Source organism: Poecile atricapillus, chromosome 1 (genome assembly GCF_030490865.1).
Source record: "Poecile atricapillus isolate bPoeAtr1 chromosome 1, bPoeAtr1.hap1, whole genome shotgun sequence".
NCBI lineage: Eukaryota > Metazoa > Chordata > Aves > Passeriformes > Paridae > Poecile > Poecile atricapillus.
Genome location: NC_081249.1, coordinates 90,206,259 through 90,234,111, shown reverse-complemented (window position 1 = coordinate 90,234,111; position 27,853 = coordinate 90,206,259). Strand labels below are relative to the sequence as shown.

The window sequence follows — 27,853 nt, the reverse complement described above, 5'->3', positions numbered from 1 at the left end:
GCACCGGCCCAGGGCCACCCCACACACTCCAGAGCCCTTTCCCGGCCACCCCACACACTCCAGAGCCCCTTCCCGGCCACCCCACACACTCCAGAGCCCGTTCCTCCCCACCCCACACACTCCAGAGCCCGTTCCTCCCCACCCCACACACTCCAGAACCCGTTCCTCCCCACCCCACACACTCCAGAGCCCGTTCCCGGCCACCCCACACACTCCAGAGCCCGTTCCTCCCCACCCCACACACTCCAGAGCCCCTTCCCGGCCACCCCACACACTCCAGAACCCGTTCCTCCCCACCCCACACGCTCCAGAACCCGTTCCTCCCCACCCCACACACTCCAGAACCCGTTCCTCCCCACCCCACACACTCCAGAGACCGTTCCTCGCCATCCCGCGCGGAAGGGGCGGGAACAGCGGCGGGAGCGGCGCCGCCGATTGGTCGGAAGGTAGGGAGGGGGCGGAGCCCGGCTTCCGCGCGTTTCCCGCCGCCGCGTCGCCACGGCGACGGCGCGAGCCGCGCGGGCTGTCATGGCGGCGCCCGGCGCGGCGGTGAGTGAGGGGTCCAGGCGGCTGCGCGCCCTCTCCGCCGCCCGGCGCTGAGACCCTGCTTCTCTCCTTCCCTCCCGCAGGAGCAGCGCTGGCTACAGGCAGCTCGGGACTTCGTTCGCCGGGCGCTCCCGGGGCCGGACGGGCGGGAGCCGGCAGCGCTGGAAGGGGTGCTGCGGTGCCTGCGGAGCGCGGGCGGCGGGACGCTGCCGCTCGGCTACAGGTGGCAGCGGGGCGGAGAGGAGGGCACGGGGCGGGCGGGGGGGTCCGGTGCCCACGCGCGGCCTTCCCGGGAGCTCGGCACGGCTCGTTCCTGCGCCACGGGCGCCCCGGATGCCGGCTGTGGGAGGGATGTTGTCAAACGGGGGTAACCGCACGCGTTTTTTGGCCTCGGCGCGCCCCCGGCCGCCCTTGCGGTGTGATGGAGCACCGTATCCGCCTGTCTGCGGGAGGTGGAGCGTGTAACCACAGCGGGGCATCTCGCCGAGGCGCTGTACAGCGTTTGCACGGCAGATTCCCGGTGGCATCCTGCTGGCCCGCTCCTGGACTCATGGTCTCCGAACCTGTTGGCCGGCTGAGCTCAGCGTTCGAGTGTGAGCTCTTAAAAAGCGGAGTCTAGGATAACGTGGTCCGTATTTTAGTTGATAAAAGGCTTTTGGGCGCTCGCCGTTGTGAAAAACATGCAACTTGTTGGGAGATATCCGTATTGGAAAGTTTGGCTTGTCCGCATCTTGCTCCAAGTTGTAGGAGAATTAAAATCTCTGGCACGGCCTTTTGGCAGAAAACGTAAACTGGAATTGATTAGGGATTTGTGACCCTTAACTAATAGTTAATAAATGCAGGTGGTTGACCTTTCACGCCAGTTAAACCTATCTCATTTCAGCCATATTTTTTTCCTGTGTATTTTATGACATTTAAACCAGACAGGGGTTTATATATAGGAGAATCTATAAAGAAGAGTTGAAGGTACTTGGTAGTTATCTCCTGTGAGGCCAGCGGTCTGTTAGTGAGCAGTGCGCTGCATCCACAGCTAACCACCAAGCTCTGGAGCACGAGGAAACAGTTTGCTTCTGTATGTGTTAACCATGAGCCAGTGTCCTGCTGTAGTTCTGGTTTCTCCCAAAAAGCACTCCACACATTTGACAAAAACACGAGTTTTTTTGTCAAAAAGCACAGCACTGTGCTTTTGTGGATCAGAGGTACCAGTATTATTCCTGTTGGTGCTCTGTGTCTGAAGATGGAGCAGTTTCAGCTAATGGAATTTCAACTAATCCCCTGTTCATTTTCCTGCAAAATGCACGGCAAAAGTACCTGCATAAATTTATGTCTTCTGATTAGTTTTTCTATATCTAATTACTGTTTATTGCTGATTCAGACCCATCACTTATCTGGACTAATTTCTTGCTTTGAACTTTTGTTCCCTGACAAATCAAGTGAAACTCTTCAAATTCACACCCTTTGAATTTGATTATGTCCTGCTATGGAGCAAGTGGGTATTGTGAACAGAGCTCCAGTTTCACAACCTAAAATTGTCAGTGAAGCTCACTGGAAACCAGTACCAAAAGTGTAGGCTGGAGAACAGTTTGTGTTGTCTCTTTCAGTGTTGATATTAGGGTACTTTGCAAACTGAGTTCTTTGTACATCCTGCTATAATCTTGCTTTTTTTTTTTTTGCTTTTTTTTTTTTTTTTTTTTCTGTCTTCCAGTTTCATTTCCATCTCTGACCTCCAGCATCAGCAGCACATACCGTGCTGCAGCCACCTGAGCTGGAGCACTAACGAATTTAAGGAATGGTCTCATCAAGGACAAGGTGCTTTACCCATGCAGAGCACTTTGCCAAGGACTTACCTGATCCTGGTTGGCTACTTAGCAGATGGAAGGCAAGAAAACAAAGAAAAGCTGGTAGATGGTTGCCTGTATGTGAAGGACAATACTGGGATAATCCCATGTGAGGTATGTATGTCCTCGGTCTGAGAGATTCTGTGTTTATTCCCACTTCTGGGGCAGTGTCACAAACCACCAGGGGCTTCAGGTGTTCTGCCAGACTCTAGTGAAGGAAATAACATCTCTGTAACAGGCAGGAAAACAGCAAGCTCACATCCTGGGCAGAGGATAGAACATGTGAAATGTGCCATTGCTAGGAGAGGAAATATTGAATGTACTGGCGTGGAAAAAAGAGACAGCTAGTACACTTGTATTAAATTCACCACAATACAAGGTGGCCTGGGAGACCTTCCCACTCTTTGCTGAATTCCAGCTAGTGGAGCAGAGATAACTTTCTGGAGAGTTGTACTGTGTGTTCAGTGATGCATTCATGACATACTTCCAGGAAATAATAGCTTGCATGACAGTTGACTTAAAAGCCTCCTGAATGTAATTGCAGGTGGAATCAAGATAACAAATAACCCCTAGAGTGGTGATGACAGAGCACTGCAGTTGTCCTTTCCAAGAAGACAAAGTCTAAGAAAAGGGAAAGGTTGTATTCTAATTGAAAACACAAGGGTAAAAGAAAGCATGCAAGAATTTTAGAAAAATAGTCTGGAAATAACTGAGCATTGCAGTGAATGAATTATACATTTCTATGAGGTTATGACTATAAACAGGAAGTGCTAGCTGTAGAGCTCAGCACATCTGTTCCAGGTTTGCATCTGGAAGGATGGAAGTTCTCTGTGCAAGGTAAGAGAGAGGGCAGAAAATGCTGGTCTCATTTAGTGGTGAAGCCCGGCAGTAGGACAGGAGTTTGTGATGCACATGCAAGGGTGTATTAGTAACGAACACAGTAAGTAGTACTGAGAAAACAAGCTGAAACCCATCTCAAACTTCAATCTCATTATCTTTTGGTTTAGCTCTTGCACTTTGAACTGGAGTGGCTGGAGTCACTGTTTGTCTTCCCGAGCTGGTCATACATACCACAGACAGACCAGAGTGCAGCAGGGTACTTGGAAATCCTGGTGGATCCAGTGCCAGTAAATGCCCCCAAGGAAGTACTTCACAGCATTCCAGTCACCTCCCCACTGTCAGCTGAGCTGCTGCTTACCTCCAGGTAATAACATGCCCAGCTCCACTAGCACTGTTGCTTTGGCTTGGCAGGTAACATGAAGAGCACTTGGCTTAGAAAGAGACAAATTCTATTTCTGCCACGTGTGGAAGCATAGCAGTGAGTGGTGGAAGTAAAAGTTATACAAAAAGCTACTTTTCTTTAATCGTCTGTTTTCCAGGAAGTTTTTATTCTGGTATTTTATTTATTTTATTTTATTTATTTTTGGTAGTTTTTATACTGTAATTTGAAAATAATAAGACCAATTGCAATTATTTTAAGATGTAATTTCAAATTATAGAAAGAATATTAGAACAGTGTTGATACAATGGTCTTAGAGGCTAAAATTCACTCTTGATTAGCACAACCTTTTTTTTTTTTTTAACCTTCAGTAAACCAAAAGTAAAATTGAAAGTAATCCTACACTGTGTTATGATGTTAGTATGTGTCAAGTTCTTATCAGATTACTGAGGTAAAAGTGCCAGTGAAATGTCAACTGCTCGAAATAACTGTGCTTTAGTTTACAGTATGTGAAAATGAGCCAATGGAATTGCAAATCTTACTAAGTTGATAATTTCAAGTCATGCTAGATCATGTTTTATCTTCTTTAGTACAGAATTCTAGGTGTAATTACAGTAAAACATCACTAATTGTGCTGCTTTAGTTTCTTTTTAGTTATCTTTTGTTTTTATCAGGTTTATCTGCTTTGAAGAAAGTAATTTTAAGCTTAAGTGTTTGATTTAGCTCAACAGACCTTTCTAAACAAGAAAACTATTTCCATATTTCAGTAAATGTCCTCAGGCTTTTAACATAAACCTGCCTTGTTAATGACTGATATCTGAACAATTTTCCATGTTACAACAAAAATGCTACAATGAGGTGCAGACTACTGTATGTCTACTACTGGTTGGGTTTTTTTAAGTCATAAAGTTAGGCAATTGTTTAGATGTTTTGGAATCCAGAGTGGTTTTGTTCAGAGTAAGTGGGATGGTTATATTCAAGTCCAGTAGGAACTGAAATGAAAATTACAAACATAATTTTTTTAAATTTTTTTTTTTTCATCTTTTGAAATGTAGGTTTGAAGCAACAAGCAGGATTGATTCAATAAATATCATCTCTCTTGCCTCTCATCTACTTTCAATTTTGCTGCTCTTTCACTCTGTGTCTGTTAGAAATACTCCATTGTTGCTTTCAGGCCTCTTGTTAATAGGCTTAGAGCTTCCACAGTGTTGTGTTCCATGGACCTACAAATCCAAGTTCTGTTTTCTGCAGAAGAATGCTTATGACTTTTTTCTTCTCCTTTAGACAAACAATTAATTTCTTGTTTGTGGTAAAGCTTTTTATAACCTGGCTGTTGTCATGGAGTGTGTTGAATTTGTTCTTCTGTTCCTTCTGTCTTCAAATACTAAAATGCCAAAGGGATTTAGTATATAAAAGCTAAAGTACAAATTCTGTAGCCAAATATTGTTTTGAAAACCTCTCTGAGAGACTGACCATATTTACTTCGTTGTATCTGTTATTCCCAGAAAGTACATGCTGCATATTTGTTTATTTTGTTTTTGGGATACTTTTGAGTTTTCTTTCATCGCTGATTTCAGTTGCCTCTTCAATTGCCCTCTAGGATTACATGTAAGAAAAGATCAAAGCTTACTGTGGCAGGAGAATTGACCAGACTCAGGCCTCTCCTTTGTGTTCACCACAAGACATTCTTCTTTCTGTTTCTGAAGTGCTTCGCCTCCGCAGTTTGTGTCCCTGTGCTGGTGCAAGTAAGTCCTTGGAATTTTGCACACAAATTCACTGGATTTGTCTATGTGCTAGCTGATTAATTCTTTGAAACTTGTCATTGATTTCCCAGTTTGATTTATTCTTCCTTTTACTAGTGATATCCTTTTCACCCAGTGTACAATAGTCTTGGTATGTAAGAAGTCTAGTTCTGTGCCCTGCAGAAGTACCATCCTTCTCCCTCATGCAGTTGAAGTGTCCCTGAATGTCTTACAGCCCTTTTGCTAAGAGTTTGAGGAAAAGGGTTTTTTGGGTGGGATTATTTGGGTCAGGAAGAATTTTTTTCACTTGAGTTGATGCTGATGTTGCTTTCGGTTTCTCTGCTCTAGAAACCCAGCCAGCTGCTGTGGCATCATGTCTTCCAGCTGGGTCACAGGTACACAATCACAGGCCTGAGTATGTCCAGCCTGAAGAAATCTAGACAAACTGTGTTTGTCACCAGTGCTTCTTCCTGCCTTCTGCCCTACTGTGCAGAGCAGGTGAGGGAGCGGCCACTGGACAGTGCTTCACAAGGAGAGTCCACTCAGAGTTCTTCCCTTGAGACTGCTGAGCAGCTCAGTTGCCCCTTGCAGCTGGGGACTGAAGAGGAGCAGCCAAGACCAACCAAAGAGTCCAAGATCATCTCCTATGTGGTAAGGATTCATAGGCTTAGCCTTCACCCACTCATGCACTGGGGTTTCAGCTCCTGGCCTGCAAGGAGCATTATTTTCTTACTGCTCAGGCCTGTGAGTCTCTTATATATTGGGACTCTCTACAGTCCTCTTACTTTCTGTTTGCTTTCTGTTTAGGGATTTGTCACCAAAATACTCAATGTCCAAGCCGGTCTCTTTTTACTGGATAACCAAGTCTGCTTGTGCCTTGCTTACCAGCCACTGCTGAACTCTGCACGGGGACTCCGACCGGGAGCCTGTGTGGAGGTCAGTTGAGATTTCTAAGGTCATGAAGTATTCAGTGGAAAAGGCTCAGGCCCTGGGGATGGCTTGTGAGTCTGTGGGTCAACAGAAGGCTATGGGAACATGGGAATTATTTCAGCAAGTGTCTGGAACAAAACTGGAGATCTTAATGCCTAGACTCAGTCATGAGAGTTGATATGATTATTATCTGATTCCTCCCTAAACTGCTCGGTGCCTCAGGCCTGATTGTAGACAATCCAGTAGAGTGAGAAAGGATTTAAGGTGGGGTCACAGTTTTGGGGAGTGGTGGCAGACTGCCTATCTCTTCTCTTACACTCTGTGTTTGTGTATCCCAGCTCATTGATGTCCACCTCCTGCAGAAACCTCTGGTGTCCTTCCCTTTCACTGTACTCAGTGCTTGCCTGAGCAGCATGGTTGTGCTGAAGAGTTTTTCAAGGCTCAGCACCCCCTACCAGCCACTGGCCTCTTCGGGAAATCTCTGCTTACAGTTGCTCTTCCGCTTCAATCTTGGAATGCCTCTGTACCTCTGGCTAGTGAGCCTCTTGGAGACGTTTGAGGAGAGGTGAGGACAATTTTTCTGAAGTCAGGCTGTGCCTAAATGTGCTTTTTAGGTTACCTGGGTGTCTTCTAGACCAAAGGATCACAAAATTACTGTGCTTGGATACTACAAGCAGCAGTTACTTAGTTTATTGGCCTAAGTAAGCTATTTATCCAGACTTCACATCATGTGCAGTTGCTTGTTACCTTGCAGTTGCTCTTATGAGAAAAGCTGCTGCATTTTTCAGGTGCAGGGGAAGCAAAGGTCTTGGGAAGTTGCAGTGCTTGGGAGCATTGTACTCACATAATCCTGCCTGGAATGAATAGTCCTGAAATACAGAAGTGCCATAGGGTGCTGCCTGCCATTGTGGTTTGCTTGGCAGATCAAGATGGGCACTGAGGCTGAAGCTGGAAACTGGTGCTACAACTAGATCACAGCTGATATAAAGGCTCTTGTGTCCTGACTGTGCACAGAAGCTGCAGCAGCTGCTCAGAATATCACTTTGAGATATTCTGTGTTGCTAGGAGTGTGATCATTTGTTTGAGAGTTTCTGTCTTGGCAGATTTTCCCACTCATGCTTACCTCCAAGTCTTCCAGATGGCTTCCTGCTCTCCCTGATGCTGCACTCTATTCACAGGACAGCTGTGGGCCAGGGCCAGTTTTTGGATTTACTTCTGGCTTCTGTTAGTGAAAATATTTGTGTTTGTTCTGAAGTTATGGTTGATCACTGTCACTGCTGCCTTGGACTTTAAAGTATATGCATTTTACTTTCAGTCAAGTAACAGTTTATAGAATGTTCAGCATTCCTGTGCTTTACTGGCACTGTGGAATTTTGACATGCTACCAATAAAACGGCTTCAGTTTTGCCTTGAGAATTATGCTAGCTATAAGTTTCAGGTTTTATTATCTTTTCCACTTTCTTTAAATGTGATTGTTCAGTCCTGGTACTGCTTAAAAATTGTGCATGTGAGTGCTATCTCTTTTCGTTTGAGTTCACTTTCTGTCATATTTTGGCTGACAGTGTGATCACTTCCAGCCATTCAAAAGCAGCAAGCTAAAATTATGAAATTAATTCTACATGAGGGAAATACTGGAATAAAAATAGTCTGTGATTGTTTCTGACTTGTGATTTTTTTGCATTCTGTGAAAGAAGGCCAAGTGTATCTAACATGAGTAATCGCAAAAGCCCAGCCAAAAGGCATGGAGATCTTTTTGTGTGGCTTAGAGGGAGATAATCTTCGTGTTGTTTATTTTTCTGGCCATTTGAGTTTTGAGATTTTGCCAGTCTGTCAATTTCTATGGATTTTCCTATTCCTTGTCTGCCCAACATAATTTGCATTGGCCCTAAATGCTTTATTTTTTAATCACTTCATAGTTTTTGTGATCTCTTTAGTTCTTGTCCTATACAGCATATTCACTCAAAACAAGCGAGAGTCCCTGACTTAGGTGCAAGACTCACTAAAATGCAAGGACTACTTGTGCTTTTAATAATAATCATAACTTCTTTTCAGGTTTTCTTGTTTTTTTGGGCACCGTCGACTGCTTAGCTCTACGCATCGAAACCCTGGAGCTGCTGAAAAGTTCCTTGTCCCCCTTCTGCAAGCTATGGTGTCAGACAGAGAGGAAGCAAGAGATATTTATAATGAAATTCTATCAAAAATACACCAATGTCCCCTGCAGAAAGTGAGTAAATGTTCTTTGAGCTGTTTCCTTTTTGTCTGATGGGAAGAAACTCAGCTGATTCATTCTTTCTCTCTTTTGTTCAAAGTATTTGACTCTGAACCCTCCATGCCAGGCCCCATCTCTGTCTGAAGTTTGCCATGTGGCAGAACAGAAGAGCTGGGAAGGCTTCAGCCCATCACAATTGCTTTCCCCCTTGGAGGCACAGCATATGGGCAGCCAGGAGCTGAATCGCAGACTGGCCTGGTCCTACTGCACGCTCTCAGCAGAAAGTTTCCAGCCCCAGCTGGTAAGTGCCTCATTCTCTTTCCTGTCTGTGCCTTGAGAGCTTCTGGTTCTCACCATGCCTTCCAGCACCCTGTGCAGTGCGTGCCTCTTCCTCCTGTTAGGGAATAACACTGCTTTTCTCACAGTGGCATGTTGAAAACAGACTGAATTTGAGCTGCTGCTACACACACTTTGATTTATGGCTTTCAAAGATAGGAATTGTTTGATGCTCTTTGCAGCTTCCTTTCTGTTGTAGATACTCCTGGGTGTGCTGAGGGTCTCCTCCAGGAGCAGTTCCCTCCTGCTGCAGGACAAGAGCAGCACGCTCCCCTGTGTGATCTCCCATAAGGATGGTAGCCCCTTTGCCCAGACAGCTCTCATAGGTATGTCCCACTAAACTGTATTTGACTGCTGAGCTTTTGCTCTCCTGCCTTCCAGCTCAAAAACAAGGAAGAAGAGATGATGTGTGAACTGAGCTGTCACTGCCTGACCTCGTGACTTTAAAATGAGGATATTGACCTCATTGGTTTTATGTTCTTTTTTTATTTAACTCAGCTCTTTTCTCTGATGTGTTTGCAGGATCACTCTTGCAGGTGGAAAACTACCAGATTGTAGTGGAGAGATTCCTTAAGACTGATTTTCCCTCCTGGGAACACCTGGAAAATCTGGAGCATGTGAGAAAGAAAAAAACTAGGTGAGTCCCTTTATTCAGGGTGCAGGTAAAATCATCACTTTCCAGTTCCATGAGTATTTTGGACTAAGGTAAGCCTTCTTACCAACATAGCATTTCAGTGCCAAAGCAATTGTTCTTTGCTATTTGCATAAAATGAGCTCTTTGTTGCTGCAACAAAGCCATTATCTCCCTTTTGTTCAGAATACATGCAGACTGAGAGCTGCCCTCCACTTCACTCTTTCCCACTGCTCCTGCTGAGTACCTCTGGGACGCTCACCAGATGTGTTTTTCCCAGATAAGCATTTGTTTTGGACAGCCATGTGTCAAGAACAGGGAGTTTCACTGTTACCATTTGTCATTTCAGTGTCTATGTGCAGTTCTACTTTGAGGATGTTCAGGTTCTCCACGCTGCCGACGGACAAATCCAGAAAGACCTTAGGAGTGGAAACAGCTCCTGTTTGAGGAGGAAGAAAGATGGTAGCACAACATCTGACCTGGAAACCCCAGAGGCAAAAATGCTGAAATTGAAGGATCACAAGGCAGATAGTGGCAGAGATGAGAGCTGTCAGGGAGGCCAGAGCAGCACTGGAACAACAAGCTGTGTATCTCACCTGTTCTTGGTTACCCAGAAAGAGGGTCTCATGCTGCGCAATTACCAACTGCCTGCAGAAGAGAAAGAAGCACAGGAGCTTCTTTCCAAGAAGCAGAGCAGTTTCCAAGCCACAGTGCTGTGGCTGGGCAGACCACAGCTTTGGAGCCACCCCAGAGAAATTGGGAATCTATCAGAGCTGGAGGAGACTGGCTGTGATGGAGAAGAGGGTGTGACGCAGCAAGAAGTGAGACATCTTTGGGGTGTGGTTTGATAAGGCCGGGAGGTAGCTCCTCAGTGAGCCTGTGGTAATTTAGTATCAGTGGGAAAGTGATTTCTGTGTTGGGTATAGTTGAGTGTTTGTGCCAGCAAATTCCTTCTTTTGCTCCAAGCAAGTTCCATCTCCTCTCTGTCACCTTCCTGTAAATGCATCTGCCTTCTCTTACTCTTGGTGGTGCTAACCTTACTTCTCAATCAAGACATCCTCTGGGCTGGGCTTGCTCTCTTTTTACTGTGTTTTTCATTCCATACCTAACAGTTCTCATCACCTTCTCTCTTGTCCCTTTCCCCACCAGGCACTACTGCTCTTTATGGGAAAATCTCTGCGATGGTTTCCATTCCTGCACGTGGATGGACTGTATCGCTTCATTGTGCCCTGCTGCTCGGTAAGAGAAAAGTTGTTGTGCTCTTCTCTCTTGGAGACTTTTGCTGAACTGCATGTGGGAGTCAAGGAGTCAGAGGGTGACTAAGCTGTTTTTGAGGTTTGGAATTTCCTCCTGTCTTTCCAAGAAACTGCTTTCATTCTGTCTTTGATTAAAACTTTCAGAGCTCTGAGTTCAGTGAAATTTTTTTATTTGTTCTGTAAATCATTGTTCTTCACTTTTTCCCTATATAACTTTAATCTCCATCCTTCTAATAGTCTTCTGTTTTGCCTTATCACTCTTATCTCAGGACTTGGAAGTGTTTGACAAGCTCTATTTTTCACCTGTGCCAGCAACATTCCCGAGCAGGCCATCCTGCCCCCTGTGCCTGCCTGTCCAAGATAGCTGGCACTTACAGCATGAGACCTGGATCTCCTGTCTGCCTGAGCGCCAGGTATGCAGTGTCTTTCTGTGCAGGGCTTTCATAGCCTACTTGTAGATCTCTCCAGAGCTATCTAGAAAATTATCACTGCAGAGTATCTTGGTGAGACTGTTCTGCTCTAAGTCCCATCAGGGGCTGCTGCTGGGCTTCACATTTTCCTGCTTCAGAATTCATCTGGAGAGGAAGCAAGAGTTGCGTGACCTAGCTCTGAGCATGCAGAGCTTGTCTTTTCTGCTTTGATTGGGGATGCCTGTAAACTGCAACCCATCTGAGGCTGTGTCTCCCTCACTTCTAGCTGACAACCATGTCAGTGCTGACAGGCATGGACCAGAGAATTGCCTCCATTCCAGAAGTGCTTAGCAGCAGGTATGTTGGTCTGCCCCAAATTAAAAGTGACTGTGTCTTAGGGAATGGCTCTGTGTTAATTTTTATTGGGAAGTGCCATATTAAACTGTGGTGAAATATCCACCCTAGGAATATGGTTTGAAAAAATTTGGAAATTTTTTTTTTTAAAAAAATTAGAAAAAAAATTAGCACTACTATGTGCAAGTAGTCCAGACTTCTCCCATTCTGGTTATTAAAGCTAAAGGGATTGTAGGTGACAAAACTGAAAAATGGTGTCTAGAAAATGTCCAGCTAATTCAGCTACTGATGGTGTGGACTAAGTCCCAAAGGTGTCTGCCAAATTCCTGTCAGAAATGGAAACAAGCACAGCAGGGAATATCAGACTGAATGTATTTTTTTGTTGTTGTTTGGTTTTTGTGGGGTTTTTGGGTTTTTTGGGGTTTTTTTGTTTGTTTGCTTTTTTGGGGGGAAGGGTTAGGGTTGCTCAAACATATACTAAGATTAGAAACTTTTCTGTTCAAAGCATGTTTAATCTGGAGTGACATGCATGTACACTGGAATTTTGACCAGTGCTTTATGAAAAACTCTGTTTTCTTTGCTTGGCTTCTTCCTCTAACTCAGAAAAACAGGTAGGAGTTTAGCAGATAGGAGTTCAGCTGATAGGAAGCCTGAAGCAGCAGAAAGCAGGGTAAAGGCGCCTCTTGTTTGTGGGAGGGGTAGGCTGCAGCAAGCTGCTCTCAGTCTTCAGGTGATAGGTGCTCAAGGGTAGGTTCCCCAGAAACTGGGCTTAAGCAACAATGCTCCTCCACTTTGTGGCAATCTTGAAATCAGGCCTTCTTCCACTCCCTTTGTCTTCAGGCAGGGCAGAAATCCTGGTCTGCTCTCAGTTTCACAGGTTCCCTTGTTTCTTTCTGTGGTGAGATCGTGGAGAGGACCTTGTGTGCCTCTCCCAAGAATGAGAAGCCATCTGTGACTGCTGGCCTTCCAAAGCAGAAAGGTAAGATTGTGGCAGCCTGTTGAGAAGCAGCAGATTTGTTCTTTCTTTTTTCTGTTTCAGAGAGCCAGTGCACTTGGCTAAGTGTGCTGCTGTGTCTGGGAATAGTGGAAGTATGCCAGGGTGTTGCATCCTCTTGCATGTCAAAGGCCTTGGAAACTGTACAGTGTGTATGTGGAGATGGGAATGGGAATGCAGTATCCAGAAAACCTGGGAGGTGAAACAGTGATAGCCTCATTGTGATGGGAGGAAAAACCCCTGTAAGAGGCCCAGCTTAGTGACAGGCCATGCTGCCTGTGTGAGTGAGCTCATGGTCTGTGTGGTTCTGTGCCCCCTCAGGAACTCTGCTGTCCAGGGATCACAGCGTAAAGCTCAGCGTCTCAGTTGCTTCAGGCTCCCCTGTTGTCATGGACATTTACATTACTGCCACCTACCTGCAGCATCTCCGGGGTTTGCTACCTGGAGCCAAGATCCTCTTCCAGAACTTGGAACGCAAGATCTCAAGGTGCTCCTGTCTTTAGAGCCCTGATCTCTCTTACTGTCTCTGAAACCATCTCTTAATCTGACCTCCCATGTGGACTTTCCTCATCACTTGTCCAAACCTTCATGTCTCCCAATCCCTTACCACAAATTATTTTCCTACAATGTTATAAATGAAGATCAGCCCAGCCATCCCAAGAAAACTTGAGTGTTTGGTTTCTGTGAGCTCTTTCTGACGTCTACTCTTTCATATTGCAGATTCCATAATGTTTATTGCATATACATTGCCGCCAGCTGCGTGAGCATTGTATCTCTGCCAGCTTCTCACCTACCTTTTCCTTCTAGGTAAGTGTTGAGTCTGTTCTCATGTTACAGTGTCCCAAAAAAGGCTTCTATGTTCTAAGCTTCTCAAATTCGTGTTTCTTCTAGTCCTGCAGGAGAAGCCTCATCCCCCTCATTAGTGTTTCTTTCCAACTTGAGACCTCAGCTGAAAAACCTTGCCCAGGCCCGAATTTTATGCCACTTGTCCTGTGTACTGACTGTGTGCCTGCAGTGGATTTGCTCACTTTGCAGCTGCATCTTCAAAGAGGTATTCAAGCTTCCACAAACAGAATTTGTGAGAGGTCTTGCAGATTTTTTTACTCTAACACATCCTTTGCTACTATGTAGAAGAAATGAGAGTTCCTATCTCAATTGTTAACACTCTTTCCAGTGTCTGAGAAGGACTTGGATATTAGAAAGGGACCAAAGTGATAACTGGTTAGAAGTATGTATCTGATGCCAGGCAGGCTGGCAGCTAGGACTGGGGGTGAAGTGAGGACACTGAAGAGGACAATCCTACTCTGTTAATGCTCTGCTCTTCCCATGTTCACTGCTATTGGGGATCAGTACCTTGCAGTAGATGATTTTTCTCCCCATGTAAACTCTTCCCAGGACACTCATTGGAAATGCAGTGAAATTCTTTATACCTTTGCATGTTTAATTAGTGAAGGGTTAAAATAAACAGTGGCCTTTCACTCTCTCACTTACAGCACCCATACATAGCTGTAGCTTTGTTCTTTCTTCAGGGGAGGTGCACCCGACACAATCCTCCATGTCCATCACAAACAGGAGTGAGGCAAGCCAGTGCACGGTAAGTGCTGTAGGGATTTGGTATAGGAAGAGGTGGGGAGGAGGGAACAAATTACACCACAAACAGGAGGGGGAATATCATATCAAGGATGGGATGTGGAGAGAATAGCAAAGATGGAGTTACCACATCTGAGATGTGAACAAACTCTCTACTGAGAGCTGTTGTCTGGGGTGTGACCCTTGTGAGGGAGCCAGGCATTATCCTGTCCCCCCTCTGATCCCAGTCCACTTGCTCTCTGCACAGGGTGCTGGTGGAGGATGGAACAGGTGAAGCGCTGGTGCTGTGCAGGAATGAACATGTGGCAGCAGTGCTGGGCCTGAGCCTTCTCGAGTGGGAAGCTGTGCAGAACTGTGTGCGGAGCAGGGGCAGTGTGTGCATTCAGCACGGTGAAGCTCCTGGAACAGGGGTGAGTGGGTTATTCCAGCAGTAGTTGCAGCCTGCTGGGCTCAAGTCTCAGCTGGACAGAATTTCCCTTTGCTCTGGGTGTTCCAGAGCCTCCCTCTGAACACTCTGGCAACTCACTCTTTCCTTCCTCAGTGTCTAGAGGAACCCGAGGATCTTGTTGCTTGTTACCTAAGGAGTCTCTGCAGGAGTCCTCTCATATGTCGCCCTATCCTGTTGGATTTCAGCCTAGACAGAAAGCCCTCCAAGATCCTGCAGCCTGGTAAGCAAGTACTGGTGGCTTTTCTAATATTTAGTGTGGGAAGGAGGGGAGGAGGCATCTCACCAGGCTGGGGAAGGAGAGGTGCCTTCACTGCCCACAAAGCAAGATTTTTGAAGGATTTTCCTGGAATTTTGATTTCTGTAGTGTAGAACTAAGTTGTGTCTTAGTAGATCCATGGCTATGAAAGTAGAGAAAAAATATGACAGAAATCACTAGAACAATATGCATTAATTTCTCTATTTCACACAGAAACATAAAACTGTTTTTGAGAAAGATTCCCTTCCTTTTCTGGGACAGAAGTAATACAATAACTCAGAGTTATTGTGCAGACCTCTCAAATCACATGGCTTTTGACTTTAGATGGGACAGCATATAAGGTCAATAGTAGGCCTGGAAATCCTCACCTGGAAATGAACACTGAAGTGTTTTGAATTCATGAGTGCTGAGGTCCAAGCTCATGCTGCAACAGCTGTGCAGTTGCTGTGTTAAGGGGACATCCTTCACACCAATTCTTCTGGCTGTTTGCACACATACCTAGAGCTTAAGTTTGAGTGCAGGTGCTACAGGGGTTGATTTGCTAAGCTCACCAGAGGACGCTCTGCAGTGGAGACTGTTTCTGGCTGTCATGTATGCTGTCCATAAAGGCAGGTTGCTGATACTGATAGAGGATACAAAGTTCAGTGCATCAGCTCTGTGAGCACATAGTTCACAGTGTTTCACAGTGCAGAAAGACTGTTTCCTCCAAGTTTGGAGGGATACTGACAAAATACATTCATCTGCCTATATCCTGGAATCATTCATCATGCTGTCCTTTGATGTTTAGCAGATGCCAAGCATCTGCTGCAAGAATTTCCCTCCCCCAGCAGCTTTTCCAGCTGTGGGCTAGAGCAGAGCCAGAGCCCTGTACTGAGTTGGTTCCCATTGTATCTTTCCCCTGCAGCTCCCCTGCAGCTGCGGAATTTTCACTGTGGTGAAGTGGAGTTCGTGTCACAAGTGGGGCCTCGTCCGAGCCTGCTGTGCCTGAAGGTGGAGGAAGTGGGACAAGATGCCTTACACTACCTGAACAGCCAGAGGATGAGCAGGACATCCAGTTCCTGCTGAGTGGGAGCCACTGCTTAATATCTCTCCCAGTGGGCGAAGAATTATGGAAATCTACTGGGATCAGGAGCTTTTTTAATCTCCTTTCCAGTGGGAGCACGAGCCTGTGAACAGAGGGTGAAGCAGGCAGGCAAGCAGCTGCTGTGACTTGAGGAATTCCTGAATGGTCACTCTAGGCCATTGTCAACCAGTGATACTGGGCTACATTTTGGAAGAGAGATATTCAGTGCTTTCTATGTGACAGCTCTTGGGCCTGGGGCACACAGTGTGTGCATTTTGTGTGGTAGTATCTACTAAATAAAGCTATGAAAATATTACTTAAAGAGCTCTGTATCTGTGTTAGTATCTATTTCAGTATTCAGGTTTAATTGCTATGTGGTGACCATTAACAAAACTATATGGTGACCATTAACAAAACCATACAGTTCCCACAGGGTATGGTCTTCTTAACCTAACTGAAATGATTGAAATTATACTTTTAAAGCATCTCCTTCAAGAAGAGAAGTGAGTAAGCTGCTGTTTGGAGACTAAGTCATGGTACCAAATGACACAATTATTTGGGCATTGTTTTGCAGTTTATAAACAGCAGCCTGAACATTAGATGGGGCTGGTAAGAAAAGGCAGGCACTGAGCTGTGATACCAGGCAGTGGGTTTATTGAGCATGAGTGAAATACCTTCCTTCTCAAAGCCTGCTGTCCACTTCTGAGACCAAAGTGTGAGTGGCACAAGACCTGATAAATGCCACCATTCAGTCAAGTTCTGAGACTCCATCTTAAAAGGTTGCTAAAATAGCTTAAAACAGAAGTCTCTGCAAATATTGCTGTGACAGCCTTATTTTCTTTGGTGCTTTCTGCAAAACAGAAAAGATTTTACTAAAGCTTACTCTCCACCCTCCAGAAAGAAAAGAAAACAAAAAAAAGTCCCCAAAATCTATCTCAGCCTGAGGAAAATGTTGACCATAAGTGATAAGACAAAGATCAAATGTGGTTAAGAAGTGCAACTGAAAGTAGTCCTGCAATATTAATAACACAGTAACAGGCAGAAATAGATAGGAAGTGCCAGATAACACTTATTTAAAAAGCAAAAAAGGAAAATTCGGCTCTATTGTTATATCTGGGTTTAATAACTTTTCTTCTGAATTTGAACCTTACAGTAGTATCTTACTAGTCTCCTTTTCCTCCTCATACTGTATGTTAGTTTTCTGTCTGGTGTCTACTTATCTGTTCCTCTTTTATTTCACATTACAAATGCCATCATCACTCCTCATACAGGACTTTAGACATGGTTTGTCTTTGCCATGATATTCCAAGCCTGCTGGCAGTTTTCTTACCCATTGCTGTTCTGCCATTCACATCTTTTTCAGAAGGGGAGTTTGATTTTAGCATTCCAAGAAGATGGAGGAGATTAACTGGCTCTCTTATTTACAGTTTTATTAGTACAGTCAGGGAATCACAAGCCAAGAGATGGGTGAATCAAATCTGTTTGGGGGGAGTTAAGAATTGCCTGCTTTAAGTACTCTGAATGAGCTGTTCTCAGCTGTATTGCGGGAAACCCTTTTCCTGTTTGCGTCTGAATTTCTGCCCATGATCAGAGTTCTGGTCAGTGTGTTTTATCAGACAAGGGAACATATCTTGGCCTGCAATCAGAACTTTTCCTTTATGCAATTTTCCTTATCGCATTCCTCGTTCTCTTTGTGAAGCCAAAGTATCCTGTTGCTGATGTGGGTAAGTAATAATAACACAAGAAAATCAGCTAATTTCATATTTGTGCTACTGTGTACTCTGGAACTGGCAGGAACTCCTAAAGCCCTCAGCCCCAGAGGGAGGAAAGCCTGAAGTGAATCCTGCCATCAATGTAGCTGTAATACCCATTCTGTGTGGAAAGACAGACATGTTCCTTTTAGCTGGTTCTCTTTAGCTCATCCTTTCACCAGTTCACCTCCAGGTCCTGCCACCTAAAGCCAAAGTTGACGAATACTGAAGGCAGCTGTCCTGTGCTTTGGCTGTGTACAGCTCTCCTTATTCCAGGTCTGCAGGGGATTGCTCAGGCTAGATCCCTCTAGCCGTGGGAGCTAGGTGTCTGTACTATTTACTGGAGACAGCACACTGTACTGTGGAGTTGTGTGAGTAAAGTGGGAGCAAGCAAGGCTTGTACTGTAGCAGGTCTTGTGAGCAGAGAGAGGAAGAAGCCCATGCTGCCTTGCAGCCATAAACTGCAGCCCAGGTTCAGAGGGTGCAAGGAAAGAGGATGAGGGGGCAAGTAAGAGCTGACAGCTGATGGTGTAAGAGAAGGATCTCTGTGGTTGCAGAAAGTGACAGGAGAAGCCTGTGGGAGGGACAAGCCATGTGTCCCACCTAAAGGTGGGGATGGGGAAAGGAGGGGCAGAGGGGAAAGACCCAGGGTTCTCTAATTCTGGCAGGCTTGAGATAGGTCTGCTGCTGTAGCCAAACTCCCTAAGAGGATCTATGTCTATTGTATGTATATGAGTTTCTCTTCCTAAGCTCACCTGCAGGTCCAGCAGAGTTTCCAATTGCTTTATATTGGCTTTATAATGACAGCAGGTACAAGGGAAGCAGAAGCATCCAGTGACAGGCTGGAAAGGAGGATGACACTGACTCTGCATTCAGGCTCACCAGCTGCAAGTTAGTCACCTTTGTAATGCTGAAATCTGTAGCAGAAGAATAGTGAGAGGCTACCAGAGCAGGAACACAGCAGGGAAGGCAAATAAATTGTGCATTTATTCCTTCTAATTTTTCTGAATATGGATGAAAATAGACCCTGCCTCTTGTACTGGAGACCAAATGAAGTCCTGGCTGTAGAAGCATTATGGCCCTTCTCATGTAGAACAGGAGAAGATACTCAGGACCTTTGGAAAGTTTGATTTTCTGTGAGTAAAATGGCCTTTTAAATAAAGAGATTGGGCTAGAGTCAGAGATATTGCCACCGCTGATGGGCCTGTTGGTTTGGTACACGAATGGGATCTAAGCTGAACTGGTTAAAGAAAGTGTCAAAAGATGTGGGTTTTGGTTGGTTGGTTTGGTTTTGGTTAACATTCCAATCAATACACTCCTTTGAAGTGTGTCTCTCTTTCTGGTCCCCTGGCAGTTCTGTCCCCATGCCAAGGTTACAATACCATGAGAAGCATATAAGATAGCAGGAGCAAACACATTCCCTTTCCTTCATCGCAGGGACAGAGGGAAGTGGTTGGATTAGCCATGCTTTCAGACCTGTCCTTGACTAACACAGCTGCTGCAGGAACCCCCTGGTGCACCAGGAACACTGCTGAAACTCTCCTCTCCCCCATGCCTGTCATCTCTGGGTGGTGTTGAACCCTACCTGTCACTGTGATGCTGCCCATAGCCTTGGCAATGCTGTTTTCAATCACACAGGTGTAGGTGGCATTAGCAGTGATGCTGTGCAGGAGGGAAACCACCCTCACAGTGATGTTTCCAGGGTTCAGCTCGTATCTGGTGTTGGCAGTGTGGGGCAGGCACTCCCCCGTGTCACCGTAGGCCGTCCAGCGCACGGCAGGGCAGGGGAACCAGCGCGGGGCTTCACACTGCAGCGTGTCTCCATGGCTGCTGTTCTCCATCTGCACCACGGGCATGCTGAAGGCTTTGGGAGGGAAAATGGAGAGAGACAAAACAAGGCAAGTGATAGGAACTGGGCATGTAATACCCCACTACATCTACCAGTCCCAGGTATTTCTAGGCTGCTTTCTGCTTAGCAGCACAGCACTGCCCGTAGCCACGCCAAAAACAGGCTCAGACAGAGCTCTGTACAGGTTGGGCCATGGGAGGATGACTACAAGGGATCTAAACATAGCAATCCAGCTTGACAGGATCTGCTGAGGTCGTGGCACAGCTTTAGTGGTTTTTAGTTTTTATTAATAATAGGAGAAAGATGATTCACCCTCTTCACTCACTGAGAAGGGGGCCTGACCAACACCTACAGCTTCACAGAGCTGCAGATTTGTTAAGGTTGGAAGAGATCTTTAAAATCAAGTCTAACTGTTAACCGAGCATTAAGTCCACCACTATACCATAAATGCATGTATTTTAAATCTCTAGGCATAGTAGGTGACTCCACCACTTCCCTGGACAGCCTGTTCCAGGGCTTGATAACCCTCTCCATGAGCAAATTTTTCTTAATATGAAATCTAAACTTCCCCTGGTGCAACTTGAGACTGTTTTCTCATCCTGAGCAATCCCCTGCAGACCTGGAATAAGGAGGGCTGCACACAGCCAAAGCACAGGACAGCTGCCTTCAGTATTCATCAGCTTTGGCTTTGGGTGGTAGGATCTGGTGGTGAAGTGGTGAAAGGATGAGCTAAAGGAAATCAGCTCAAAGGAACATGTCTGTCTTTCCACACAGAACAGGTATTACTATGTTGGAAATAAAACCCATTACACCATTTCACATTTTCTTTCTAATGCCTTTCTGTGTGGATTACTTTAAACATCCAACCAAGCAACACAAAAGCAGGCAGATCCATAGGGCTTCAAGGAGGGATAGGGGACATTTGCAATCCAAAACCCTCTTTTACTTGGAGAGGTCTGAGGGCTTTTCCTCACCCAGTTTGAGCTGTAGGGCTGCAGTTCTGGCTTCAGGGATGAGAGAGAGGGTGCAAAGACTGCAGTCTGGAGGAGATCCTCAAAGGGTTCATCCATCAGTCACAACATGAGGTGACTGCTTGGGAGGTGGCTTGTTATTACAGCCAAATTCATCTCACTGGAAGAGGCTGAAGACCTGGTGGTTTCCAGATCTCTCCTGGATGACTGTCTTTTGTAAATATGTAACATTTCAGATAACTATGATATCAGAGGTTTGTTGCTTTGGTAGTAATTTTTTAAAAACTGAAACTTTAGAAAAACTGAGAAAAATACATTAAATATGCTACAATTTTTACTATGCAGCACTTCTGGCTGGAGATATATCCTAATTCTAAAGAGAAAAAGCTACTGTGTTATCAAGATTATAACCTTTTCTGGAACAAGCATGTCAAAAGATGGAGTAAGGCCATAAATATCCTTGCAAAAGCCAGAAAAATACCCTACTCAGAGGTGCAGCACCATCATAAGTGCAGGTAGGTTCAACCAAGGCACACTAGCACATGTTTTGCAGCAGGATTTTGTTCCTTGTAGCCCTCACCTCCTGTCCTGTACTGCAGCACTGCTGCCCCACTCCCTCTGACTGTGGTGACGGAGCACTGGTAGGTGCCAGCATCGGAGAGCTGCACATCCCTCAGCTCCAGGGAAGCATTCCCGCCGATCACCTGGTCCACAAACACGGCCGTGCGGCCCTGAAATGATGGATCTTGTTCTTGCAGGTGGTCCTTCCCATCCTTAAACTCATGAACCAGCCCAACTACCCCCTCCTTGGCCCACTGGATTGCTATGCTGTCCATCTGGATGTCAGGTTCAAAAGTGCAGCCCAGGATGCTGCGCTGGCCAATGTTCCCTGGAGACGTCAGTGCCATCACACTGATGGAGTGTTTTCCTGCAAGGAGAGAGCAAGGAGGCTGGAGAAAGGTAAGGCAGCAATCCTGGAGAAAGGCCAGACTGCCCTGTAGCTGTCATGGACCAAGCCTGAGGCTGAACAGGCACTGGCACACGGCAAGGCCACCGGTGGCAGCTACCAGTGCTGCTAGTAGGGGCCAGCTCCTGTGGACTGCATGCCAAGATAAAGCACAGGGGTATTTCATTAGCAAAAGAGTGCTTCTAAAAGTAGCTCTTCTTACATGTTTGAGAAGAATTCATGTGGTATTTTCTTGTTTACTTATATGCATAGGGATTTTTCTCTTTACAGTTGCCAGAGAAGCATGATTTTTGTCTTTTCTTAGTCAGGACCTTCCTTTATGCAATAAAAGCGTGATTGGAAGGCAGAGAAATAGCAGCTCTTTCCCCCTTACTGAAATCCGAATATTTTTCTTTCGTTTAAGAAAAGTCAGCATCTTAAATCCTAAGCTGTGAGCCTGAGAATTCCCAGAGCCAGGCTCTCTTTCCCATGCAGCCCTTCCCTACCCATCCTAATTCAGCACATTCCAAGGAAACTGCATTTTGGCCAACACCAAAGCAACACGTTTTTGTTGTCTCTGAGGGACCTGGGAAAGGTGTCTCATCCTGGCAGATGCTCTCTGATTTCATAATAAATACCAGCCCATCATCTCATCCTGTCTGGGAGAAGGAGCAGAGTATGTGCAGAACTTTATGTGTAGGTTTGGGGCTCCAAACCCAAGGAAATTTCAGCTGACACATGAGGACACCTCCAGCAGCACAGGCTGCACTACACCTGCCTAGCCTTTGTTAAAGGGTGTTAAAGATGAGGCACTTCCACACATGATCACACCTCAGCCTGTGCAGGAGGTGGACACACGGAGGTAGAGGCAGGGCAGAAGATCACACCACCAGAAACTGCAAGAAATCTGAGCAGTCACATACCTGAGACACCAAAACCAATGATCAGGGTGATCACTGCAGCCAGGATGACAATGACTGTAGTCATGCTATTGGGGGAAAAGGAAAGGACAACATTAGCTCAGAGCCCACCTCCTTCACAGCCCATGCCTGTACCGTCCATCTGCAGAGTTGTCTGCAGGAAGGAGGTGGAGGCAGGTGAGCCACAGACCCAGAATGAGGTAGATGGGTGAAGCACATGACCACAATAGTGATGAACATTCAGGTGAGCAGCACCTGCCATCAACAGTGAGGGACCATGCGGCAGGAGATGCAGTCTTTGCCTTTGAGAGCAGGCAGCTCTCAGTGCAGGATGCTTCTCTCTGCATTCCCTGGTGCATAAGCAAGTCAGGCAGTCTCTGCTGGAGCTTGTGAGTGACCAGGGAGTGAGCAAAGCAGAGAGGCCCCTGACCCCAGGAGACACCATGTACATGTGCAGGAGGGGTCTGGAAACAGGGCCATTTTTTTCAAGCTGGTTGGATTTGGGATGCTCCATGTGGAGATGGGTAATGTTGAATGAGAGACTGAGGAGGAGAGGACCACTTGCCAAGCCACACAGGTGGAGAAGAAAAGCAGTGTGTCATGGATCAGCACAGCTCCAGCCTTGCCAAGCACAGCCTCTCTGGCACAGCCCAGCTTGGACAGACCCAGAAGCTTGGCTGGGTATGGACTCCCACCGCAGCCAGTGGAGCTGTCATGTGGTCACGAGCACATTTTCCTGTGGACTGAGGGGTTGTGGCAGCAAACTCAGCTCCCAGACAGAGCAAGCCCTGAGGCAGCTCCCCACAAAACCCACAGGTCCATCCTGGGCATGCCCAGCCATCTCACAGAGACTCCTCACAGAGGAGAAGCCCAGAGAGCTGTAGGCTGTGAGAGGTCACGGCCCTTCTGCCCACATGAAACCATCTGCTCTGCTTCAGCAGCATTTGCTGGTTTGCAGCACACTTTGCCAACACACTGGGCAGCCTCCCGCAGGAGAGTGATCAGTGTCCCTGCAGCCATGGACTCCTCCCACCACTGATGTGTGCCTGCATCTGTGACTTGCTCAGTTTCCACAGATGCCACGATCACAGGGCTGATAAGGAACTCAAGAGAATTGCACCGTGTGAACAAGCCTCTCCCGAAGGGAACAGCAGGGGAGGGAGAAAGGGAAGGTGGGTTGAAAGAGGGAATAGAGAAAAAGGGAGATGTTACAGACTTGTTTGCCCTCCCACTGTCTCCCTTGCACTCTCATCCTTAAAGCCAGTGGGAAGTTGTCTGAGGAAACCCTGCTTACACGTGCTCAGAAGAGATCAGAACTCTATTTCACCGAAGTATGTGGTATGTCCAGATAAGGGTTTGTACAAATCCATATACACATTCACATCCACACCAAGGTCTGCCTAGATGCCCCCAGAGCTGGGAGATGTCACATTTGGCTGGCAGAAAAGCCATGGATATCATCCAGCCATGGGCACCAGGCAGCTGGGGACCCAGCCACTGCCTCCCCTGGGGGCCTACGGGATGGGGACTTTGATGGCTCCTGTGGATCCTGCAGCGCGACAGCTTCCAGCAAAGCCCTGGCTTGCCCCACAGGACTCAATCCCGAGTCACTCCAGGTCCCAGCCAGGCTCACCGTGGGACAGCCTGTGCTTTCCTGTTCTGGGAAAGATGCCAAGTGTCTTGTGTATGTTGAATGACATCCATCTCCTTAAGGAGCTTTACCAATTTCCACTTTGGGAGTTGATCCCAGAGCAAGATAGCTGCTATAAACTCAGCCAAGGTTGTCAAGACAAGCCTCAGCTCCCACGCCTGGGAAGCACAAAGCAAGCAGCAGCCACACTGTGCTCTCACACAACAGTTGTGACTCACCTTTACTTCAATATATTACAATCCTTCTTCCCAAGGACAGGCAGGGAAGAAAGTGCTCAGAGCCAAGGGATGCTGCCAGAGGGTTACAGTAAATGATAGGAGGTATGGCAGGGGGACAAGCAACCAGGATGTCCTCCTGTGCAGTCCCTGAATGCTTCAAGTGCCACCACACTTGCCTCTGGTCCTTGAAAGGACCCTCTGGCCTGAACACCACCTCTGCTCTCACACTCTTCTGTCCAAAACCATCCTCACCTTATTCACAAACACAAACCAGCACAAACAGGCCACACCCATGTTTTTGTCCTGTGCTGGTGCCACCTGCCCCCACGGCTGCAAAGCCTTGCTAGCTTTGCAGCCAGAGAGTGGCTACCCACCGTGCTCCAGAGCACAAGCAGGGCTGATTGAAAAAGCTGCTCATTTGTCACAGGGGGAACAGCAATTTTCAGTATACAGATGCCACTGCCTACTTCAACATCCCTTGTAAGGGACAAGGAGAAATTAGTCCCTCCGGAGTTTCCTCTGCAGAAACTGCAAGGTCCAGGAATCACAAGATCCTTACAAACATTTGCTCTGTGTGCACTGTGTGTAACAAGTAGATCTGGAGTGCAGAGTGAATGAGAGGCACCTGGCATCCTAGCCACATGTTGATGGTAGCTGTGTCTTGCAGTAGTCCACTTCAAGCAAAAAGCAATTTTCTGTGCATCAGCACCCCTGGTACCTCCAGTGTTTCAAAGGCATAGAAACAGACTGATGTAGGTGGCTGAGGCTGCATCAGTCGGAGCCCTGACACCACCCTCAGTTCCCAGTGCTGATTTGGCAGCCTGTGGGATGCTGCTCTGTACCTCCTACCCTATTTTCCAGTCTTGTTCCTCACCAGCCAAACTTGGAATCAAACTGGAATCAAATTGGCATTAAATTAATCCACTCATTCCCTGCCTGAATGCTGCCAACCCACAGCCTGGGGACAGGGAGAGGCTCACAGCCTGGTTGTGATAGGCAGCAGTCCTAAACCTCCAGATCTCTAGTTCCACTTGGACTAAGCTTTCCCTCAGGAATGGGCTTGGAGGGTCAAAAAAACCTGGAAGATTAAGATATTGAAGGTGCTTTGTCTTCCTCCTTATATCAAAGTTTATTGTGGAAAAGAAATGGCAGTGGTAACCCAAAACAACAGGGTTTCTATTCCAATATACAGCTGATGATTGCAGAACCCAACTCTCTTCAGCACTTCAGGGGGTTTTGTTGTTGTTGTTGTTTTCGTTGGGGAGTTTTTGGTTTTGTTTCCTTGTTTTGTTTTTTTTTAACCTGAAATCAGCAGAAATCTCCCACTGCTTCTCTGAAACTTCCTGGGAAATTCACCCCTCTCTCTGGTCTGTTTCTGCATTTCAGGATTAGCCTGAAAAGCAAACATCCCTGAAGGAAGCCTCCTTCTCCCAGTAACCTGCTGCTGCCTGGCAAGGCAGGCAGAGGCACTGGCAGAGCAGGAGGAAGGTTTTCAGAGCAGCAAGGGGATAGATGTGCATTTTTCCACACCCATCAGTTATTTCATTTCCCTGACAAAGGCTGGCTGAGAATAACAGAGCTGATTATTGCGTGCATTCCAAACACATGAGGAACACAGTGCCCAGGGAATGTTTACAGTCTGACATTGTGTCTACAGGCAACCTCACTCCTGGCAGTGAAAAGGTGCAGACAATATTGCTATTTAGTTCTTTCTTGATGCCCCATGCAACACAGCTCATGTGTGAGGTCTCTTCTGTTCACACGTGGCCTGTCCTTCTCCCCACTGCTGTTTCACTCTGGTGGGACAGATACTGGTAACAGCTGAAACCTTTTCACAGAATAAATGCCATCAGGACTGTCTCACACACCACTGGAACCTCTGTCCCCATCCAGCCTGGAAAGTCCATACCTGGGATGGAAAGACACAGCTTGTTGCTGTCTCTGTTCAAGCAGTGAGGTTTAGATGAAAGCTTAGTCCATATTCACTAAAGGATGAAAAATTTGCCATTTTATCCACCTGGTGGGGGTTATTTTCAACTAATCATGAGATAAGGGTACAAGGTACATATTTTTATGACTTCTTTTTCTAACTGTAGTTCACCAGCACTTAGTCAACAGCTCCAAAGGAAACGGGGTCATTGAAATGAGAGGCACAAAACACTTAGGGAATGTTTTCCTGGCTCTTACCCCCAAAATAAAACTTCTGGAGGACAGTTTCTTTCTCCCTAAAGCAAGCTGATGTGATAGAAACACACAACTGCCTGAGGACCAGCAGAAGTAGGGTGCCCTCCTCAGGCCATTGAACCCTCAAAATACAACAGCAGAAATACACCCTTCCTCAAGTATTGCTATCCCAATCTACCACAACCCTAGGATAGCAAATTCTAGCAAATGCAGAGTTCTAGGACATGCATCTCCATCTTGACTACAGTTGATGACCTGCACATTGGTGTCTGATACATACATGGCCTTACAAATAGTATAAAACAAGCTCTGCTTGGTATTTAAGTAGCTCGAGTGAGTGCAGTACAGTCAAGCTGCAAAGAACTGCTGTCTTGAGAGCTCCTGGCAGCAGGGTGATACATCCCAAGAGAATAAAAAATGCAATTGCCTCCCTCCCCTCTGCCAAGGCAAGTGCAGATAGTACCATACCTCCAGAAAATGACCTGGCCTTGGGATGCCATGGTCACAGCATCTATGGAGACAAGTCAAACACCAGGTGCCTGAAGGTCCCACACCGCTCAGCACAGCCCCTGCCTGTTGCATGATATGTCCTCCCAAGCTGTCCTGCTTAAATAACTGAATGCAGCTAAGGAGCGGTGAGCCCAAGCATGAACTCTCAGGAATGAGGAAACACTGAGCATCTCAATTCCCCACCCCTTCCTCAGGGCAGTCATAAGCAGGGAGGCCTGGTTAGACACTGGGGCAACAGGAGAGACCTCTTACACATCCATTTAAGAAACATGTCTTATTTAAGACAAAAAATAGCACAGCTTGTGGTTTGGTAGCCTGCTAATCCTGGGGTTGGAGTGCACGTGTCCCAGGAGACCTGCAGCTTACCCATCACTGAGGGGCTGTGCTCTGTGCTGTGCTAAGAGGCTCCTGCAAGCTCATCAGTGCTCTCAGAGCCACTCAGCAGCCCCTTTTTTGACTGCTGTTTAATCCCACTGAACTCCTTCAGGCCAAGCCACCTCTGCCCCCCGAGGCCAGCCCCTGCTGCTCTCAGGTCTGACAGTGTGGTGCACTTTGGAGCATGTAAAGGAACAAAACTGGCACCTGCAGGACCCTGCAGGTCTTTCCTCTGGGTTTGGTCTCAGATGAGGCTGGGGGCAGGATGAACAGCTCTTGGGCATAACAGGTTGAGAAAGGCAGAGAGCTTGTAAAAGAGTAGAAAAGGGAAGGCAGCTTGCGGCACCATGTTCAGTTTCTCTAAAGGGAGCCTGTGTATCCTGGCATCTACATCTGGACTGTGTTCCAGGGAGGATGGGAAAAGGGGATTTTTGACAGTTTGTAGCTATCTCCCACAAGTTTGGATGGTTAGTGGGAGTGAACAGCTCTCCCATGCAGAGCTGAGGATACCCAGAGGAACTGGGAACAGTCCAGCACCTAAAGAAACCAAACTACTTTCTCTGCAATAACCAGAGGTTAAAATCAAGACCAATCAGTACTGGTCAGTGATAATAATCTGGGAAAAAAATCGACATTATTTGTCAGCATTCTGCCGA

General features: G+C 46.5%; 2 protein-coding genes across 2 annotated transcripts; one reads left to right on the top strand and one right to left on the bottom strand.

Annotated features, from left to right (window-relative positions):
- The first annotated feature begins 500 nt into the window (after window positions 1-500).
- CTC1 (CST telomere replication complex component 1) lies at window positions 501-16,122 on the top strand. The gene is made up of 24 exons (XM_058827800.1): window positions 501-549; window positions 630-769; window positions 2,252-2,498; window positions 3,392-3,588; window positions 5,204-5,348; window positions 5,694-5,996; window positions 6,153-6,281; window positions 6,614-6,840; window positions 8,328-8,499; window positions 8,585-8,785; window positions 9,020-9,146; window positions 9,343-9,457; window positions 9,801-10,272; window positions 10,601-10,690; window positions 10,977-11,120; window positions 11,404-11,474; window positions 12,341-12,450; window positions 12,787-12,952; window positions 13,186-13,272; window positions 13,357-13,516; window positions 13,995-14,059; window positions 14,303-14,465; window positions 14,597-14,723; window positions 15,664-16,122. Exons 1-24 carry the CDS (start codon window positions 529-531, stop codon window positions 15,822-15,824), a joined length of 3,840 nt encoding a protein of 1,279 aa, XP_058683783.1. The 5' UTR covers window positions 501-528; the 3' UTR covers window positions 15,825-16,122.
- Window positions 16,123-16,476: 354 nt separating this feature from the next.
- On the bottom strand, window positions 16,477-26,911 carry VTCN1 (V-set domain containing T cell activation inhibitor 1). The gene is made up of 6 exons (XM_058851531.1): window positions 26,781-26,911; window positions 22,263-22,327; window positions 20,974-21,321; window positions 19,159-19,437; window positions 18,329-18,490; window positions 16,477-16,672 (listed from the first exon to the last, which is right to left on the bottom strand). Exons 1-5 carry the CDS (start codon window positions 26,810-26,812, stop codon window positions 18,369-18,371), a joined length of 846 nt encoding a protein of 281 aa, XP_058707514.1. The 5' UTR covers window positions 26,813-26,911; the 3' UTR covers window positions 16,477-16,672; window positions 18,329-18,368.
- Window positions 26,912-27,853: the final 942 nt, after the last annotated feature.

Excerpts from the sequence above, each read along its gene's own strand:
- CTC1 (XM_058827800.1), top strand. The coding sequence starts at position 529 with ATGGCGGCGCCCGGCGCGGCG. Across the intron at positions 3,589-5,203 it reads GAGCTGCTGCTTACCTCCAG|GATTACATGTAAGAAAAGAT; the intron begins GTAATAACATGC and ends ATTGCCCTCTAG. Across the intron at positions 12,953-13,185 it reads TTGGAACGCAAGATCTCAAG|ATTCCATAATGTTTATTGCA; the intron begins GTGCTCCTGTCT and ends TTCATATTGCAG.
- VTCN1 (XM_058851531.1), bottom strand. The coding sequence starts at position 26,812 with ATGGCATCCCAAGGCCAGGTCATTTTCTGGAG. Across the intron at positions 21,322-22,262 it reads CATTGGTTTTGGTGTCTCAG|GAAAACACTCCATCAGTGTG; the intron begins GTATGTGACTGC and ends CTCTCCTTGCAG. Across the intron at positions 18,491-19,158 it reads GGGCAGCATCACAGTGACAG|ATTTCAGCATTACAAAGGTG; the intron begins GTAGGGTTCAAC and ends CTTCTGCTACAG.